The following is a 17,452-nucleotide window of genomic DNA, read 5'->3' on the forward strand; positions in this document are numbered from 1 at the left end:
TGCGGAGCAGGGATGGGAAATGGGGATTAGCAAACAACACGGAGAGACAGGGTAGAATGAATCACTATACCTGCAGTGATTTTCAAAGGAGAGAATTACAGGATATTCCGATGTGACAAAGGCAGTTTCCTTGATGGCTTGAATAACATCCTTTAAAGACAAAGAGTGTTAATGAGAAACGAAAGAAAAAAATTAAAGCACCTGAAATTAGTTGGAGACTAATAATTTGAGCTTTTCAGAAAGTCAGTTCTGGCAATTCAAACCTGGAGAGCCCATTCACCACTCCATGCTGAGTCCCCTGTGGTTAGATGTAAGCGCAGTTCATGGTTAACTACACTGCTTTCAAAGTTATTGTTTACTTCTCCAAAATTAGGGTGCTAGTAACTGGCATTTCACCTAAATGGCAGTGCAATTGCTTGCTCAATAATCTGCCACAATGGGCTCAGAGTTCACCATTCTCACTGGGGAGCCAGTGAGCTTTCGCCTTTCAGAGATTTTTGCAATGAACCCCTCTCCTCCTCTTGCCTTGAGGAAAAACACGTTGGTGAAGCAGAAGCTTTTATTGAGTTTCCTTTGGGAACCAGACTTAGGCTACATCTCCTTCATTCTATGAAGATTCCTGTGAATTGATGTGATGTTTGCAATGTCTTTTGTTTTGTATTAGCCTGATGAAAGTTGGGGGTCACGGGGTGAAGGTTCTCCTTGCTCAAGCAACATATGAGGCTAAACAGGAACAAGGACACTCCTCTCTGAACCAAGAGCTCGGTCACTTGAAATAACTTTTCAATAAGCTGAGCAAGTCCTCCCTGCCTGCCACTTTACACAGATGGCAGCTCTCTGCTTAGCTTCAGAAAGTTCAATTTCTCACCAACACTTCCACAACCAGAGCATCATATTTGGTAAAAATCCTCAAATTCTTACTGGTTTATAGTTGACCATGGGACAAGTCCCATCATTCTGTTAGTTGGGGAAGTATTTTATAGTAGTTATCTAGGGAAGTCCATTTGAAAGAATAACAACATAGGCTAGACAGTCTTGGAGTATTTTATGAAGCACTCTTACGGCTTAGGTGGTCCTTTAGCTATTTTTGCTTGAAGTTTCTTCCCAGGTAAACATATTACAAGTTGCTTCCCAAGTGCCTTGACTGTCCACTTGAGTTGACCAAGAATCCCTCCTTTTAGAGAATCGTGGCTCTGCCTATGGGTTTTCTTTTGCTCATTTCTGAAACGAGGGGGAAGAGCCTTCTTTTCAGCTTAACCTTCCTTATTAGCTCTTTAATTCTAGGAAAAGGACATTAACCCTTCCTGTCAGTTTGGTTGGCTCTGCAAACTCATGGCTTCCCACTTGAACATAACCTTGGTACTTCTCAGGAAGCATAATCTTGAATTCATTGCTATTCAAAACTCGCCAACATCTTGGCTAAGAGAAATGATATGCACGGAGTGTCACGGGTCCAGGGTCTGGGTGTCTGTTTTTAAGAAAACCTCCAATGATTTTCCACATGTTGGCAGAGTTGAGAACCACTGATCCAGAAGCTGCAATAACTCTTCTGAGTTATGGGAGCCTGACAGAGGCTGATGTGCTGACATACTGTCCAACCGCAGAATTTCACTTTTTGATTTGTCTTTTGGCAGGACATCACTGGAGCATACTGAGGCATTTTCTAAGAAATCAATCTTCAGATTTTACATAGAGATCACCAAAAGGCCATCATTGAAGCATCTATTTGTAAAACTGTATACTACATTCTGTGAGGGTCTTGAAGGGTGCGGGGTGGTGCACTTTTATCTGGGCTCAGTACTGGGGACAGGGACCTCCCAGCTGGCACAGTGGCAAAGAATCTGCCTGCCACTGCGGGAGGTGTGTGTTCCATCCCTGATCTGGGAAGGTCCTCCGGAGAAGGAAACGGCAACCCACCCCGGGGACAGAGGAACCTGGACTGCCACAGTCCATGGGGTCGCAGAGAGTCAGATGCGACCAAACACGCACACACACACTGGGAATAACGGTGCTTCCCTGGACCAACTACTCTGTGAAAGTATTAGTCGCTCAGGAGTGTCTAACTTTTTGTGATCCCGTGGACTGTAGCCTGCCAGGCTTCTCTGTCCATAGAATTTTCCAGGCAAGAATACTGGAGTGGGTTGCTATTCCCTTCTTCAGGGGATTGTCCCAACCCAGGGATTGAACCTGTGTCTACTGCATTGAGGCATATTCTTCACCATCTGAGCCACAGCCTTTTTAAACTACTCTGTAGTGTTTGACAAACCCTGCCAACTATCATGCCTCCCTCCTTGCACGCATGCACCTGCGCGCGTGCTCAGTCATGTCCAACTCTTCGAGACCCCATGGACTGTAGACCGCCAGGCTTCTCTGTCCATGGAATTCTCCAGGCAAGAACACGAGAGCGGATTGCCATTTCCTTCTCCTGGGGATCTTCCCCACCCAGGGATTGAAACCGAGTCCCACGTGTCTCCTGCATTGGCAGGTGGATTCTTTACCACTGAGCAACCTGGGAAGCCCTCTCTCCTTGCACTGAATTCAAAAAAGTTTGGAGCCCAATTTGTGGTATAGACAGTTTATAGGATTTCTTGACAGGGATTCATAAAACTCTAATCTCACTCTCTTACCTTCTTATCTGTATGGGCACTATCTATTTTATTTTCTATATCTTATTTATCTTTTTATTCCACTTTGAAAGCCCTTCAGGAAAAGTGCAAACTAAGCAAGCACAAAAATAGATAAGACAATGAAAGACTGTTTTTAAAGTAAGTGGAACAAAGAAGGTTCTCCCAGAGGAACCTCATTATATGGCACTGTCACCATTTGAAAGCAGAAAAAGCAGAATGAGGGAGATATTAAGTGGAGAAAATATTTTTCTTGACTTTTTCTGAAAAACTGGAAAAAGGGAATATAAAGGTAAGATGCTTGAGAAAATGAATAATTTGTCTCTCCACTCAACCTCTCTATTTCCACAATAGTTTGGAAAGCTTATAGTGACATAATTTTAAAACTTACCTTGGAACTCTCCTACACTGTGGGTGGGAATGTAAATTGGTGCAGACACTATGGAAAATAGTACAGAGGTTTCTTAAAAAGCTAAAAACTGAGTTGCCATATGATCCAGCAATCCCACTCCTGGGTAAATATCCATGGAAAGCTCTAATTGGAAAAGACACATGCACCCCAGTTTTCACAGCAGCATTATTCACAATAATCAAGATGTGAAAGCAACCTAAATGTCCATCGGCAGTGAAATGGATAAGGAAAATATGGTACATATATACACAGTAGAATACTACTCAGCCATAAAAAAGAATGAAATCGCACCATGTACAGCAAAATGGATGGACCTAGAGATTATCATACTAAGTGAAGAGTCTGAAAAAGAAAGACAAATACCACATGATACTACTTATATATGGGATCTAAAATATGATGCAGATGAACTCATTTATAAAACAGAAACAGCCTCACAGACACAGAGAACAAACGTATGGTTACCAAAGGGGAAAAGGGGTGGGGGAAGGCTAAGTGGGGATTAGCAGATATGAACTACTATATATAAACTAAACAGCAAGGCCCTACTCTATGGCACAGGGAACTATACTCAGTATCTTGTAATACACTAAAATAGAAAAGAATATGGATGAAAACACACACACATACACACACATAACTGAATCACTGTGCTATACACCAGAAACTAAAATAACACTGTAAATCAACCATACTTCAACAAAAAAGGAAACAAGCCCCAAAGTCAAAGTCAAGCAAACAAAACACTCACCTTAAAAAGGATATCTGTGCACATTGCTTTTCCATGAGTTATTATCGGTTCTTGGTCCTCACCTTTCCCATCCCAACAGTCAAGTTCAACACATCTAGGAATACAGTGATTTTACAGTATTGAACTTTTACAATCAAACAGTGTGTATACAAATGGAAAGAAAAGATACCAAAATAAGTTACTTTCTATAGAAGTGGAAAATTGCATGAGTGAAGTATTGTGATTATTTTGTGGAGGACACAGCTTAAAATAGCTTCAGATTGGTGTCATCAAAAACAGACTACTGTAGATTGAGAGACAGGAGATAGAACAGGCAGAGTGGTTCTGGATGAAACCTTAGCTGTGACAAAGCTGTGATCAAGAATGATTTAGGAACAACTAGGAAAAGTTAGATATGGATTAGGGTTTAGAGGCTGTTAAAGAATACTGTAAAAATTTTATCATTGGGAAGATGCTACTTCAGCCATAAATGAAAATATTCTAATTGTTTCAGTGACTCATATTCAAGTACTTAAAGTCTTTTAAAGTATTTCTATATGTACAAAAATAGTGAGGTAAAAAATTATGTATTGATCATTGACAATCAAGAAAAATATCACAATATAACAACATTTCTTAATTTTCACTTTCAGCATTTTCACCATATTTTAAACCTCAAATATTTTCCAATTTCTATAAAATAAAAACCATTTCAAATAATATTTATTGTCAGAGAATAAAATTTTAGAACATTTAACATTAAGGAAAGCTATATTTGGGCTTCCCTGGGGGATCAGCAGTAAAGAATCCTCCTGTAATGCAGGAGACGTGGGTTCAATCCCTGGGTCGGGAAGATCCCCTGGAGAAGGAAATGGCAACCCACTCCACTATCTCTGCCTGAAAAATCCCATGGTCAGGGGAGCCTGGTGTGGCTACAGCCCATGGGGTAGCAAAGAGTAGGACATGACTTAGTGACTAAACAACAACAACAAAGCTATACTTCAAGTGCATACGACCCAAAGAAAATTTTGCATGACTTCTTAAAGTAAGCTATTTTTTGTTGTTGTTGTTGTAATTTTCGGGGAATATTTTAAATTTACAGTAAAAAAAATCTTTTGACCCATAGGAGGACTCTAGATCTTTCCAGAACAGATACCGTTCTTCCTTCCTCAAGGTTAAATGACCATCATAATCCATTAAAGAAAAAGATAAATGTCTTCTTCACTCTGAATGCTACCTCTAATTTTTCAGAGGAGAGTAAATTCAATTGAAGGGCATCATATACAAAGAACAATGTCTTGAGTTTCTAACCTGCAACCAGCCAGGAGGACCTGTCTGTACATTTCTACTGAAGATTTCCCACCAAACTGTCTGCCAGTGAGATAGGTGTTGTGGGAAGAGCTGATGAAGTAGTGAGCCAGAGGGTGGTCCATTTCTTGGTACAGCTCCAGACGATCTAGGAAGACGGGGGCGTTTTCATCTGACATCAGGTATCTGCAAAACCCATCACTTGATATGAGGCCTGAGGGGGGGGAAAGAGTATCATAGTAGATTTATGGTTTTGAAGATACACAAGTTTTATTTATGACATCTGAAGCAGCTTAAACAGGAGGAGTAAATACTACTTCACAGTGTCTTTCCCAAGAAACTTCATCTTTCAGAACTTGAACAAAGTACCCAAGTTGCATAAGTAACATAATGCCTTCCACAAATAGGTGGCATCTGCTTTCATATCCATGATCGCAAAAGCATTCACTTCCCTAAGTTCAGATGTGTAGCACCAGAACCCAAAGTGGAGGAGGGAGCAGTGGCCTCTCTGCATTCAAATAATTCCATTTCCCTCTCTCATCTAACAAAATGGGGTATAGGACTTGTGAGATGAGTATTCCATGGTCATTGAAATGTGACCCCAAGAGACAGTGATCATCTCAGTCATATCTTTGTGAAGAGGGGCAGGGCCAGTGTGTTAAATGCAGGAGAGACAGCAATATTTCTACATCTTCTCTTACCCAGTCAACCATCAATAACCTCAACTTTCTTGCTTTTACTTTAGCATTTGAAAGTTACAAGGTGATTTCAAGTGTACAGAAGAGTACAGATGATACCATGATAAACAGATAAGGACCTACACCTCAGCCTTGTCTGATTTTATCTTTTCCTTTATCTACTTTACATTTTTTAAAGTAATATATAATTACAGGTGCCAGTGAAGTACCCTGCATGCCCCACCTCAAGTCCATTCAATTCCATCTTTTTATTCATATTTACAGTCCCAAAATGGTTTGTAACTTTACTATATATAAGCACTTATCCAAAAAGTAGATATTTTTGGCTATTTATAAGTTTATATAAAATTTTTTATATTTCTTATGATTTATCTAGTTAATACCAGTAGCTCTTGGTCATTTACTTTTCATTGAGTGATGTACAGTAGTGGTAGGCAGTGTGCAGAGTATAAGGTCCATATGTGAATATATTAATACCATAGTCCATGGTCCATCATTCTGTCGATAGATATTTAGGTCATTTCTGTTTATAACTAAAAGTACTGCAACAAAAATCTGTGTGTCTATCTCCTTGGGCATATATATTCACACTTTTCCAGGCACTGTGATAGATGCAGGACAGAAGAAACAGACAAGGCCTACTTTCATGAAACTCATATATTGTGGGTGAGAGAACAAATAAATTAGCAAAGAAATATAATGTTATGAAAGTGCTAGCAGGAAATGAAAGTGATAAAGAATGACCAGGGTGCTGTGTTCAATGTGTGGCCCACAAGAGTCCTTCTGATGAGGTCACATTCATGCAGGGGAGCAATCACATGCACACCTGGGGGTACCCCATTCACGGCAGAAAGATCAGCAAGTGCAGAGACCCCATGATGAAAGGGGAAGTAGCTGGAGAGGAATCTAAAGACTACATCAGTTGGACTTCAGTCTTCATTAAGTACCAAGTGTGTCGGGAAGCCATCGGAGGATTTTGAACAGCGGAAGAACATGATTAGACATGATTTTAAAAGGTTTACTGGGGCTGCTGTGTGGTGCATAAATTGCAGGGCATCGAAAAAAGCAGAAGACTAGTTAGAAGTTAGCTGGCATCATCCAGGAAGAGTTGATGTAGGCTCAGATAGTCTGGTAAGGGCGGAGACAATGAGAGTGATTTATTCAGGATTTATTTTCAGGATGGATCTTACAGGTTTTGAGGATGGATTAGAAGTGATGTGAAAGAGCAAAACAAGTCAAGGATGACTCCACGACTTTTGGCATGAAAAGGTGGGAGAGTGATGATACCATTTTCTAGGTTGGGAAAGGAACAGTCTGTGGATGGGGGAAATGAAAGCATATTGTAAACATACATATATCTGAAATGCCCACTCACCATCCAAATGGAGAGGTCTATTATACAGATCTGTGGTTTAAGAGAGAGATTAGGAACGGAGAGTTTAATCTGAAAGCCGCATGTGTACAGGAGACACTTAAAGCCATTGGGTTTAGATGAGCTCATCCAAGGAGTGTGGGCAAAAGGGGCAGAGATCTGAGGCCTGAGCAGGGCCACTCTGACACCAGACCCAGACCCGGAAGCGAAGAGGCTGGGCTGCAGGAGAGGCGTATTTCCCACTTGATTACGGACAAATTATTCACCAGGTGGCTGTTTGTATCAATTTACACACTCAGAGAGTTTACAATGCCTTTGGCACCATATTCTCACTCATACTTGCTAATGACAGACTTTAACGTTCCTGTCATTTGTGAAATGATGAAGCTATTACTTTTTAGACATGTCAGTGGTAATGTCATAGACTTTTAGGACATTATAATAATCAAAGACACATCTCTATCAGAACGTTTATCATACTGCCGAGGCACTACTGAGTCATCAGTCTTTCTCCTTCAATAGCTTTTTTGCAACCACCTTTTTTCATTTTGAATCCCCAGCATTTAGAACAGTGTTTGGCACTCAGTCAGTCCTCTATAAACTTTAAGGATTGAAAGCAGGGAAGAGAAATACTAGTGGAATGATGGTGTGAACCTCACCATCTTATAAGCAGGGAAACTGAGGTCTATGCATAGAGGTCATTGTTCAAGGTCACACAGCGACAGGGTAAGCAACAAAAATCACATCACCTCCCACCACTGCAAGATGCTAGCTTTCCTGCAAAGCCACTCTTCGCTTCACTTTGATCACATGCTCTGTGGAGTTGATTATGATACTCAGAGGGAAGTAATGAAGCAGTCTGGCTGAAAATAGATATTTGAGACTCTAACAGGAAAGCATAAATGTATGATTATAACCAAGGGGAAAACACTGTTGGGCTTAGAAAAACATCAGGGGTGTGGCCACATGGTGTGGTGGGCGTATACGCAGGTCTATGTCGGTCCAGAGAATGTATAAACCTTTTGTCTATGCTCACTGAGATACAAAAAAAAAAAAAAGAGAGAGAGAGAAGAACCTCTATTCTAAACAGGAGGAGACTGAGGCCATGATACTCACGGGCAAATGGGACAGAAAGAACTTAACCTGCATCTCTTTTCACTCTCCTTTGAGACATAAGGCCAGAGGCTTTAGCCCAGGTATCTCCTGGCCCTCTCTGGCGATACTGTATTATCATCATTGCTCCCAGCTTTGACAGGTGTTTCTCATGGTTATAGACCAATCTTGAATTTCCTCCCCATACCTGTCCTTTGCGAAATATTGAAATGAACAACACACTGTTTCCAGAGTTTCACTGAAACAGGTAAACGGTCAGAAACCCCAACAATTTGTTAAGTTGATTCCTATTTAATTTCATGTCAATTGCATTTATCTTCCATACCAGGGGTCAAATGATGAGTAAAAAGCCTCCTCAAATCATGTATTAAATTTAGCTAGCCTGCTGAAACTCAAGGGACAAAAGAAAGGTGTCAATTTTTATAGGAAATGCCAATTTTTTCCAGAGATGGCAAACAGAGACTAAAATTGGCATTTTTACATTTTAAGTACTATGCAACGTTAAGGATCTAATATAAGAAAGTACATGGGGAAATATCACTATACTTTAATAATAAACTTAGCACTATATTTCAGGCAGCAAAAACAAATTTTGGTATAAGGCAAAATTTATACTGATTTAGGGGAAAAAAAAAATCAGTCAGTTGTCAATCCTTGTCTCTAGAGAGCTCCAAAGCATTTAAAAATACATTTAGCTAAAAATGCAAGGATTTTAAAAGTTGCATATACTCTTGAATTTTTTAAATAATGAAAAATTCTCTTTTATTTTTCATTTTTCTTACCTTGTTTCTTCAAATCTTCATCAGGCTCATACATCTCAATGATCTGCATTGCCCTTTTAGCATCATAAAATGGGAATAAAATTTCATTCAGTCGAGGATCTCGTTGATGCTATGATGAGAAAATAACTCCATTTAGGTTCACCTTCCTCACCCTTGGGCTACTACACATCACTAAACTATGTAATTTTAATAGAAGATATATGTATAATACCGTGTTTATAATTACAAAGAGATTTTGCTTTTCTCCTGTCTTTCTCCCTAAAACAGACTACAAAAAGGTCCAAATTTGGCAGTAACTTGTTGGTTCCCTCCCCTGAACTGAAGATGGAGAGACAAAATATATTTTTTTTTTTTTCATTCAAATTTGATGAACAGAGAAAATGGTATGGTCTTGTCATACCACAGGGAAGATATCTGGCATAAGTGTTTATAAAGTGAGATAAAAAATCTTTTAAAAAAAAGATAAACAAAAGCAAAAATCATACCCATGTAAAACAATAACAAAGAAACCTCCAAACCCCTAAAGTTAGATAGACAAATATAATTTCATTTTCATTGTATCTTTCTAAATGAATAAAAGATTTTGGGGGCATTGTGAACTTCATTCTCTTGAGTAAATATTTATGAAAATGAATCGATTGTAATAAGGATGAAAATCTGCACAAGGATATTTACAAGCTCAAAACAACATGAAAATTTATATTTAAATATCAATGTTCAGAAATTCTATTTCACTGTGAAATCTAACTTGGTTTGACCTGAGGAAATCCTCTGGGCAGAAAGTGCATCAATATTTAAAGACATTTGGGAGGCTGGTAATGTCATTCCTTTCAAATCAGCACCCATAGGCTCCTGGTATTATATTATATGAGGCACCGGGAGCAAATTTCTGCAGTTCTGTCACCCTAACTTCACAGCAAAGATGAAAAAAGTCCAACTTACTAACTGACTTAGCTACAATCGAGTGAGTGAGTGAGTGAGTGAGTGTGTGTGTGTGTGTGTGTGTGTGTGTGTGTGTGTGTGTATCTATCCCTGTATCTACAGGTAGTGGGTCTATTAAACTTCCTTGTTGTTCATGGTAGATTTAAGGACCAAACACTGAGTCCCTGGTCATCCATCAAATAAAGAAAGAGAGGAAACTGGAATGAAAAAATGGCAGACAGACATGTGAGCAAAACTCAGTCAATAGGTAGGACCCTAGCAATGACTCTTTACCCAAATATATGCACAGACTTTGAAAAGCATTACTGGAAAAGTATTGAAGAAACAGTTGTTAAAAGTTCGTATGGATTTCTCTTGCCCATTTGTTGTGGAATGGTCATTTGCAGAGTGGGGCACACAGCGTGAATGCCTTTGGCCAATGGAACACGTGACATCATCCTAGAGCACTCGTGGCCTTGCCTGTTCTGGTCCCACCACCTCCCCGAGTGAAGAGTGTTAGCTCCTAAGGAATCAATATCCCTTTGCCAATTTATCCCAATGAAGCATGCTTCTGTTGGAATCTAAGAAATAACGGCTCCTATCCATGCAAGTACTAGAGCAGAAACTGTTACATGAATAACAGGCCTCAAGCCCATAAGGAAGAAAAGTCCTGGGGTGCAGAGAGATGGTACAGTGGACCGTGGGGTGCCAGGCAGGTGAAGGCATGCTCCGAGAGATCTCGTTCAGGAAGTGGATGCTGGCATGCGACTCCAGAGCCCGCCCCACAGGAGCAACAAGCACTGCGCCTCCGGGGAGAATGCAGGGCTTCAAACCAAGCAAATAAAAACTGGTACGTTTTCTGGGCGCTTCCCTTCTCCTGTCTCTGTAAACACTCCCATGGAGGAAGATGGACGTGGCACAAAGGGGCCTTTTTGGACCCCACTGTGGTTCTGTTCGTGGTTGGGCACTACACTCACAGGTTTTCTTTCTTATTAGGATTAAGTCTTTCAGTTTAAAGCTAGGCTCTCTGGTAAGTGTTCAGGACTCATGGAGATCATGGGGGCAAATCCATATGAATTTAAGAGAATGAAGAGCCTCAGTTAAAGAAAGAAACAAAGTTAGGAACAGGCAGAAAGGGAATCCAAGTGTTCTCAGGCAGCTTGTGCACAGAGGGGTGTGTGCTCTAGCCTGGTGCCCCCCGCAGGGCAGTTTCTAAACAGCAGCAGGGGCACCACCCTCAGGAGCTTGAGAGGAATGCACATTCCTGGGCCCCACTCCAAACCTACCAAAGCAGGCCTTCTGCGGTGGAACTGTATATGAATCTGTATTTTAACAATCTTGCCAGTTGATTCTGATGTGCTCAAATTTAAGAAGCGTGGCTCTAGTATGTAAAGGTATGCATTTAAATATATTTGCCTATCAGTTTAAAAAATAGTGTCTTAGTTCTGCAAGGATAGAAGAATGTTAAACATTTGAAAGCTGCTCCCAAGTAATCCTCACCAAAATTTATCAGAGGGCATAATATTCACTAGAAGAATATCCTTTTTTCAGAAACAACAGCGAGGAAAACCAAGTCCTTAAAATATATGTATCATAATCCCCTTATTCTACATTTGCAGCAAATAAGCACCACCACAATATGAAACTTCACTTCTCTTTACATCTGCTCCACCAGATAACCTTTTGCTTTCCCAAAAATGTTCACATTTCAGAAAGGAAGCACAGTGCAATCAGAATAACTCAAAGGCAAGGAAACAATGGTAAAACTTGTGTTAAAAGTCACAAAAATATAATCTTTATTTGAAAAAACAAAGAGGAGAAAGATCATTTCCAGGACATCTCAGAGAAATAAGACTGCGGACGATCTCCACTTGGTCATAAGCACTGTGGGGTGAATGTATTACAGCTCTGAGGGGAGAGACCATAGGTGTGCAGCTGGGATTTGGGGAAGCAATGTACTAAGGGCACACACCCCATGATGTTCAGAGCCTTATAAAAGATAATACTGACCAGCTTCTGAAAATAGTTCACAGAACTCTGACCACGTAAATGAAGAGACAATGAATACATCTTTCTTACTACATCCACACTCTTATTGAGAAAAGACATCAACAGGCTTAAACCTGAGCAGCACTGGGAGAGAGATGTGTTGACATAAATAATATTCAAAAGACATATAAGAAGATAAAGGAATAACTGGCAAGCCTTACTCATAGAACTAAATAATTCCTTTTCTGCCCAAGCATTAAAGAAGAAAGACATGGTACATGGAAAGTGATCTTGAGCCCTTTCTTACAGTCCTTCAACTGCAAAATAAAAGAAACAATGAACAAAATCAGGTTCAGCTCTAATGTGATCCTATGATACATGAGAGGCTGGAGGCAGATTACCAGCAACCAGAAAACAAAGCTAATTCTGGATTCTTGTGGTTGTCCAAGACTTCTGTCTTCTCTTCTTACTCTGATCTATCCCCAGCTCTCTGTGCACCTCTCAATTCTGCAGGCCCTCAGATGTTATCTGTAAGAAGTCACGCCAAAGCCTTTGACTATGTGGATCACAACAAACTGTGGAAAATTCTGAAAGAGATGGGAATACCAGACCGTCTGACCTGCCTCCTGAGAAACCTGTATGCAGGTCAAGAAGCAACAGTTAGAACTGGACATGGAACAATAGACTGGTTCCAAATAGGAAAAGAGGTATATCAAGGCTGTATACTGTCACCCTGCTTATTTAACTTATATGCAGAGTACATCATGAGAAACGCTGGGCTGGAGGAAGCACAAGCTGGAATCAAGATTGCTGGGAGAAATAGCAATAACCTCAGATACTCAGGTGACACCACCCTTAATGCAGAAAGCAAAGAGGAACTAAAGAGCCTCTTGATGAAAGTGAAAGACGAGAGTGAAAAAGTTGGCTTAAAACTCAACATTCAGAAAACTAACATCATGGCATCCAGTCCCATCACTTCATGGAAAATAGATGGGGAAACAATGGAAACAGTGAGAGACTTTATTTTTGGGGGCTCCAAAATCACTGCAGATGGTGATTGCAGCCATGAAATTAAAAGCCACTTGCTCCTTCAAAGAAAAGCTATGACCAACCTAGACAGCATATTAAAAAGCAGAGACATTACTTTGGCAACAAAGGTCTGTCTAGTCAAACCTACGGTTTTTCCAGTGGTCATGTATGGATGTGAGAGTTGGACTATAAAGAAAGCTGAGTGCCGAAGAATTGATGCTTTTGAACTGTGGTGTTGGAGAAGACTCTTGAGAGTCCCTTGGAGTGCAAGGAGATCCAACCAGTTAATCTTAAAGGAAATCAGTCCTGAATACTCACTGGAAGGACTGGTGTTGAAACTGAAACTCCAATACTTCGGCCACCTGATGTGAAGAACTGACTAATCGGAGAAGACCCTGATGCTGGGAAAGATTGAAGGCAGGAGGAGAGGGGGGATGACAGAGGATGAGATGGTTGGATGGCATCACCGATGCAATTGACATGAGTTTGAGCAAGCTCCAGTAGTTGGTGATGGACAAGGAAGCCTGGAGTGCTGCGGTCCGTGGGGTCGCAAAGATTCGGACACAACTGAGAGGCTGAACTGAACTGAACTGAAATGGACAATGAAGGTAAAACTACAATCAATTCAGTTTCTCATTAGAAATGTGGAAAGAAAGGTGAAACTAACTGAAGCCAAGAGGCTTTAATTAGCCCTGACACATAGAGAACCGAGTTGGTGACAATACCCAACCAGGTGCTAGCTCATAGGGAGTGTCCCCGCCAGCTCTTCTGGACTCAACTTCACGATTTTCATAATATTGGTATACACACACACACACACACACACACACTATTTTCATAATATTGGCATACACACACACACACACACACACAGACACGTTTCCCTCAGCCCACTGGATGGGACCAAGAAACACAGCTATGCCAAAATTTTAGATCCGAGTGGTAGATTTCCGTGGCTACCTTCATTATGGAGAATAACAAGTTTGTCAGTTCACGCTGCTCTCACATTCTTCCCATTGACAGTAATGATACCAAGGAGATATCCAGTGCTTCACAGACTCTAATTGCAGACAAACCACCTGGAGAAAATGTTCAGTGCAGATTCCAACTCAGCAGGTCTGGAGTGGGACCTGGAATTCTGCATTTCTAATGAGTTCCTTGTAGATACTGAGGCTACTGGTCCCCAGATCACCCTCTGGGGAGCAGTGAACATGGAGATACTGAGAAGCAGATGAGGAGCAGATCTAAATTTCCTTGTGAAAAGCCCGTGAGTAGCGATGGCATGGGCAGAGAGCAGGTGGTACAGAGCCCTACACAGCGACCAGGCAGGAAACGGACCCGTCTCTCCTCTGTCCAAATTCCTGCAGATACACATTAACACAGTGAATGGAAAACTGCATGTAAGGAGTAAAGGGGCTCACAAGCTGGAAGGTAGTGGGAGGCAACATGGTTTTTGCTAATATATGATAAATGCCATTTTTTCCTGTTAACTGTTAAAATAAGTGTTAGTCACTCAGTCGTGTCTGACTCTTTGCAGCCCCATGGACTGTAGCCTGGCAGGCTCCTCTGTCCGTGGAATTTTCAAGGCAAGAATACTGGAGCGGGTTGCCATTTCCTTCTCCAGGAGAATCGGTTAATGCTCATAGATGTGTGTTTATTGATTCTTTTCTTTGACCATCATTACTCTGGTTACCTTGTCGAACTCTCTTACCCATTCAAAGAGTTTTTGATGGCTTTTGATATTCAGATTACACAACCATCTGCAAATAATGAACAGGGTCTTGTCCTTTTGTGTTTCTGGGACTCATTTATTTTTTCTTGTCCTATTGCATCCAGGGCTTCTAATACAACGTTAAATCCCAGCTTACTGAGACCATATGGCTAAGGACTTTGAAAATGTTTAGATCTAAGCTCTTGGAGTCAGAGACCCCTAACATTCCAATGCCTGCTCCCTTCCAGAGTGGATTCTGTCTCCTTTCATTATGGGTTTCAATGGTGCTCTGCCCATGGGGTGCTTCAGATTTTGGAACAATGAAAGGGAGAGTCCTCAAAAGTCCCATGGGTGCAAGGTGCTGGCAGGACACTGTACGGTTCAGCCTTCTTCAAGGGGACATTCTGATTTCTGTCTAGTTCTTCCAGCTGAGTTCACTAGGACAGAAAAGGAAGAGATTCAGGGCAGACACTTTGATTAAATATAAAGGCTGCATACTTTCCTGGACTTGTAGTCTTGTAGTCTCTGTGACGTAAAGAAATCCAGAATCATACCAATTCAATTAGCCCCACCCCCAAATTGAAAGTGCCTCCTTACTGTTAATGAAAAGCCAAACATGAGCAAATGAATATTACTGGCCAGTGTAATATTGACAGATAAAAGCTACCAAGGAGAAAGTATTTAAGAAAGAATTTGGATGGCAAAGCCAGAAAGTATACGTGATCATCCCTTTTAAAATTAATTTTTTTGTCATGACTTATAAGAATTACAGGAGTAGATACTGGGTAGGTCTACAAAAGTCTCCCATACAAGGAAGGGCATGAGATAAAGACCCAGGAATGCAGCATATAACTGAAGACTTCAGAACCGTTTCTTCATTTGAATAGGGCAAGTGCAATGCATATTGAGTCTCTGCTACGTTTAACAGACGGCTGAGTACCAGCTTCATCCCAGAGCACGCAAGAGGCTTTTCTCTAGGAAGCAGTAAACTGATGATGTGGTAATCTTCTCCCCACTAAACATCTTCCCTCTTTAGTAGAAAGCAAGATTTTTGCCTATCTCACCAAAACTTAAGATGACCAATGACCCAAAGTACATGTAAAGCTGAGAGAGATAAAACCTACATTTTTTAAAAGAAGCAGAAGATGGGGAAAGGGTTAAAGAGGCAGAGCAAAGCAACTTAACTTCTGAGCAACAGTGGCATAAGAGTGTGGATAATATCTGGGTAAAGATTGTGAACGGAGGATCCGCATAACCAAAAACTAGCGGAGTGAAAAAACTTGAAATGTTTTAAAGTAAAATAAATATTGTGGCGTACTGAAAGGATTACTTTAAAGTAGGCATCTGTGTTGACATCTGGGGGGACCCTGTCTCTCCTGCATCCGTGCTTCCAGGCTCTGGTTATCGTAGCTTCTCAAGCGCAACCCTACAAATTGGGAGCCACTGGGCCCTGAATCGGAAAGAAACGAGAAGCCCTTCAGCAAAGATGTGCTGTGTGTCTTCAAAATGGCAAATCAGTCTGCCTGCTGCTTTTTCTTGAGGCAATACCTTCTACCTGGCATGATATTGTCTATCTTAACGTTTTGTCTTTATATGGTATAATGGTTACTATCAATTGTTTTGGAACAAAAATATACTATCCATCCCTCATTTAAAGTCTTATTATTATTTAACGTGTTAGACAAAAAGTGCTTTTCCCTTTTTCATATTAAGAAGAGTTTCAATGGGTTTCACTGAAAACACTTTCTTGTACATGTAGAGAAAAAAAAAAAGTTACTTTTAGATGTCATAAAAATTGGAACATTAATGTGTTCTGAAATATATTTCTCTTGGCCTTAAGCACATTTTATCAACTAGTCTTGGTCGTTGAGTGAATCACGTTCTAAAATCAGTTCTGAGCTTGTTACAAAAATAAAAAGTAAAAATTTAACCTGCCATCCCATTGGCCTAATATGCACTATGTTTTCACCCAGGAACTCCAGTGTTGTGCTTGTTGTCAAAATATTCTGTTCAAACCTACATATTTTTCTTACATGCAATCCATTAAAAGACAAAAATAAGGCTTTCCCAGTCCATGCAAAAGTATGAGAAAAAGTTAGCAATGGCGAATCCAACTATAGGGTGGTAAACTCAATCCATTCTCTTTCTATTTCTTACCAGTAAATAGAAAAAAAAAAAAAAGATAAGTACCTTAAATATCATCTTGCAAAACACAGACACATTTAATTAAGTGAATATATTATCAAATTCACACACATACACAGACCCAGAGCTACACATCAAAGCAAGAAACCAACAAAAAAGCAGTGTGCGAAGCCAATGAGGGAGTGCATGGACGCACGAGGGTGGCAGCTGGCTTTTGCACCTAGTGAAGCCATCATGGAAAGATCAGCAGGTCAGAAGCAAAGCGAACGGGGGGTGCAGGGTGCAGGCATGCAATGAGGGTGCTGGGGGAGCAAGCCACTGCACACAGACGGATGGAGTTAATGTATGAAAAAGCTTACTTCATTTAGAAAGCTCACTAATTGGTCTACCGTTAAATAATCAGTTTTGTCTCCATTGCTGAAAAGAAATTTATTAGAAAAAGTAAGTTTTGGTATATGATGCTACAGGAGGTACGATTTACATGTTGACATTTGTTGACGATAACCCTAAACTTATTTTTCTAAACCTGAAGTAGTGGTGAACTCTTAAAATGGCCAGAGACTGTTTGTAAAGAAAAAAAGAACACAAAAACCCAACAACAGCAAAGGCAAGAAATCA

General features: G+C 40.5%; 1 protein-coding gene across 4 annotated transcripts in view; it reads right to left on the bottom strand.

Moving 5' to 3' along the window:
• The window catches only part of PLCB4 (phospholipase C beta 4), a 191,994-nt gene that overhangs the window by 106,748 nt on the left and 67,794 nt on the right, over positions 1 to 17,452 (bottom strand). For all 4 annotated transcript variants that reach the window (XM_043479654.1, XM_043479651.1, XM_043479653.1 and 1 more), the window contains exons 9-13: positions 17,194 to 17,251; positions 9,040 to 9,148; positions 5,078 to 5,288; positions 3,788 to 3,881; positions 71 to 150 (exon numbers count right to left, since the gene is read on the bottom strand). In XM_043479654.1, the coding sequence (XP_043335589.1) occupies positions 71 to 150; positions 3,788 to 3,881; positions 5,078 to 5,288; positions 9,040 to 9,148; positions 17,194 to 17,251 (552 nt within the window). The remainder of the gene's footprint in view (positions 1 to 70; positions 151 to 3,787; positions 3,882 to 5,077; positions 5,289 to 9,039; positions 9,149 to 17,193; positions 17,252 to 17,452) is intronic.

Source organism: Cervus canadensis, chromosome 10, assembly GCF_019320065.1.
Source record: "Cervus canadensis isolate Bull #8, Minnesota chromosome 10, ASM1932006v1, whole genome shotgun sequence".
Lineage (NCBI taxonomy): Eukaryota > Metazoa > Chordata > Mammalia > Artiodactyla > Cervidae > Cervus > Cervus canadensis.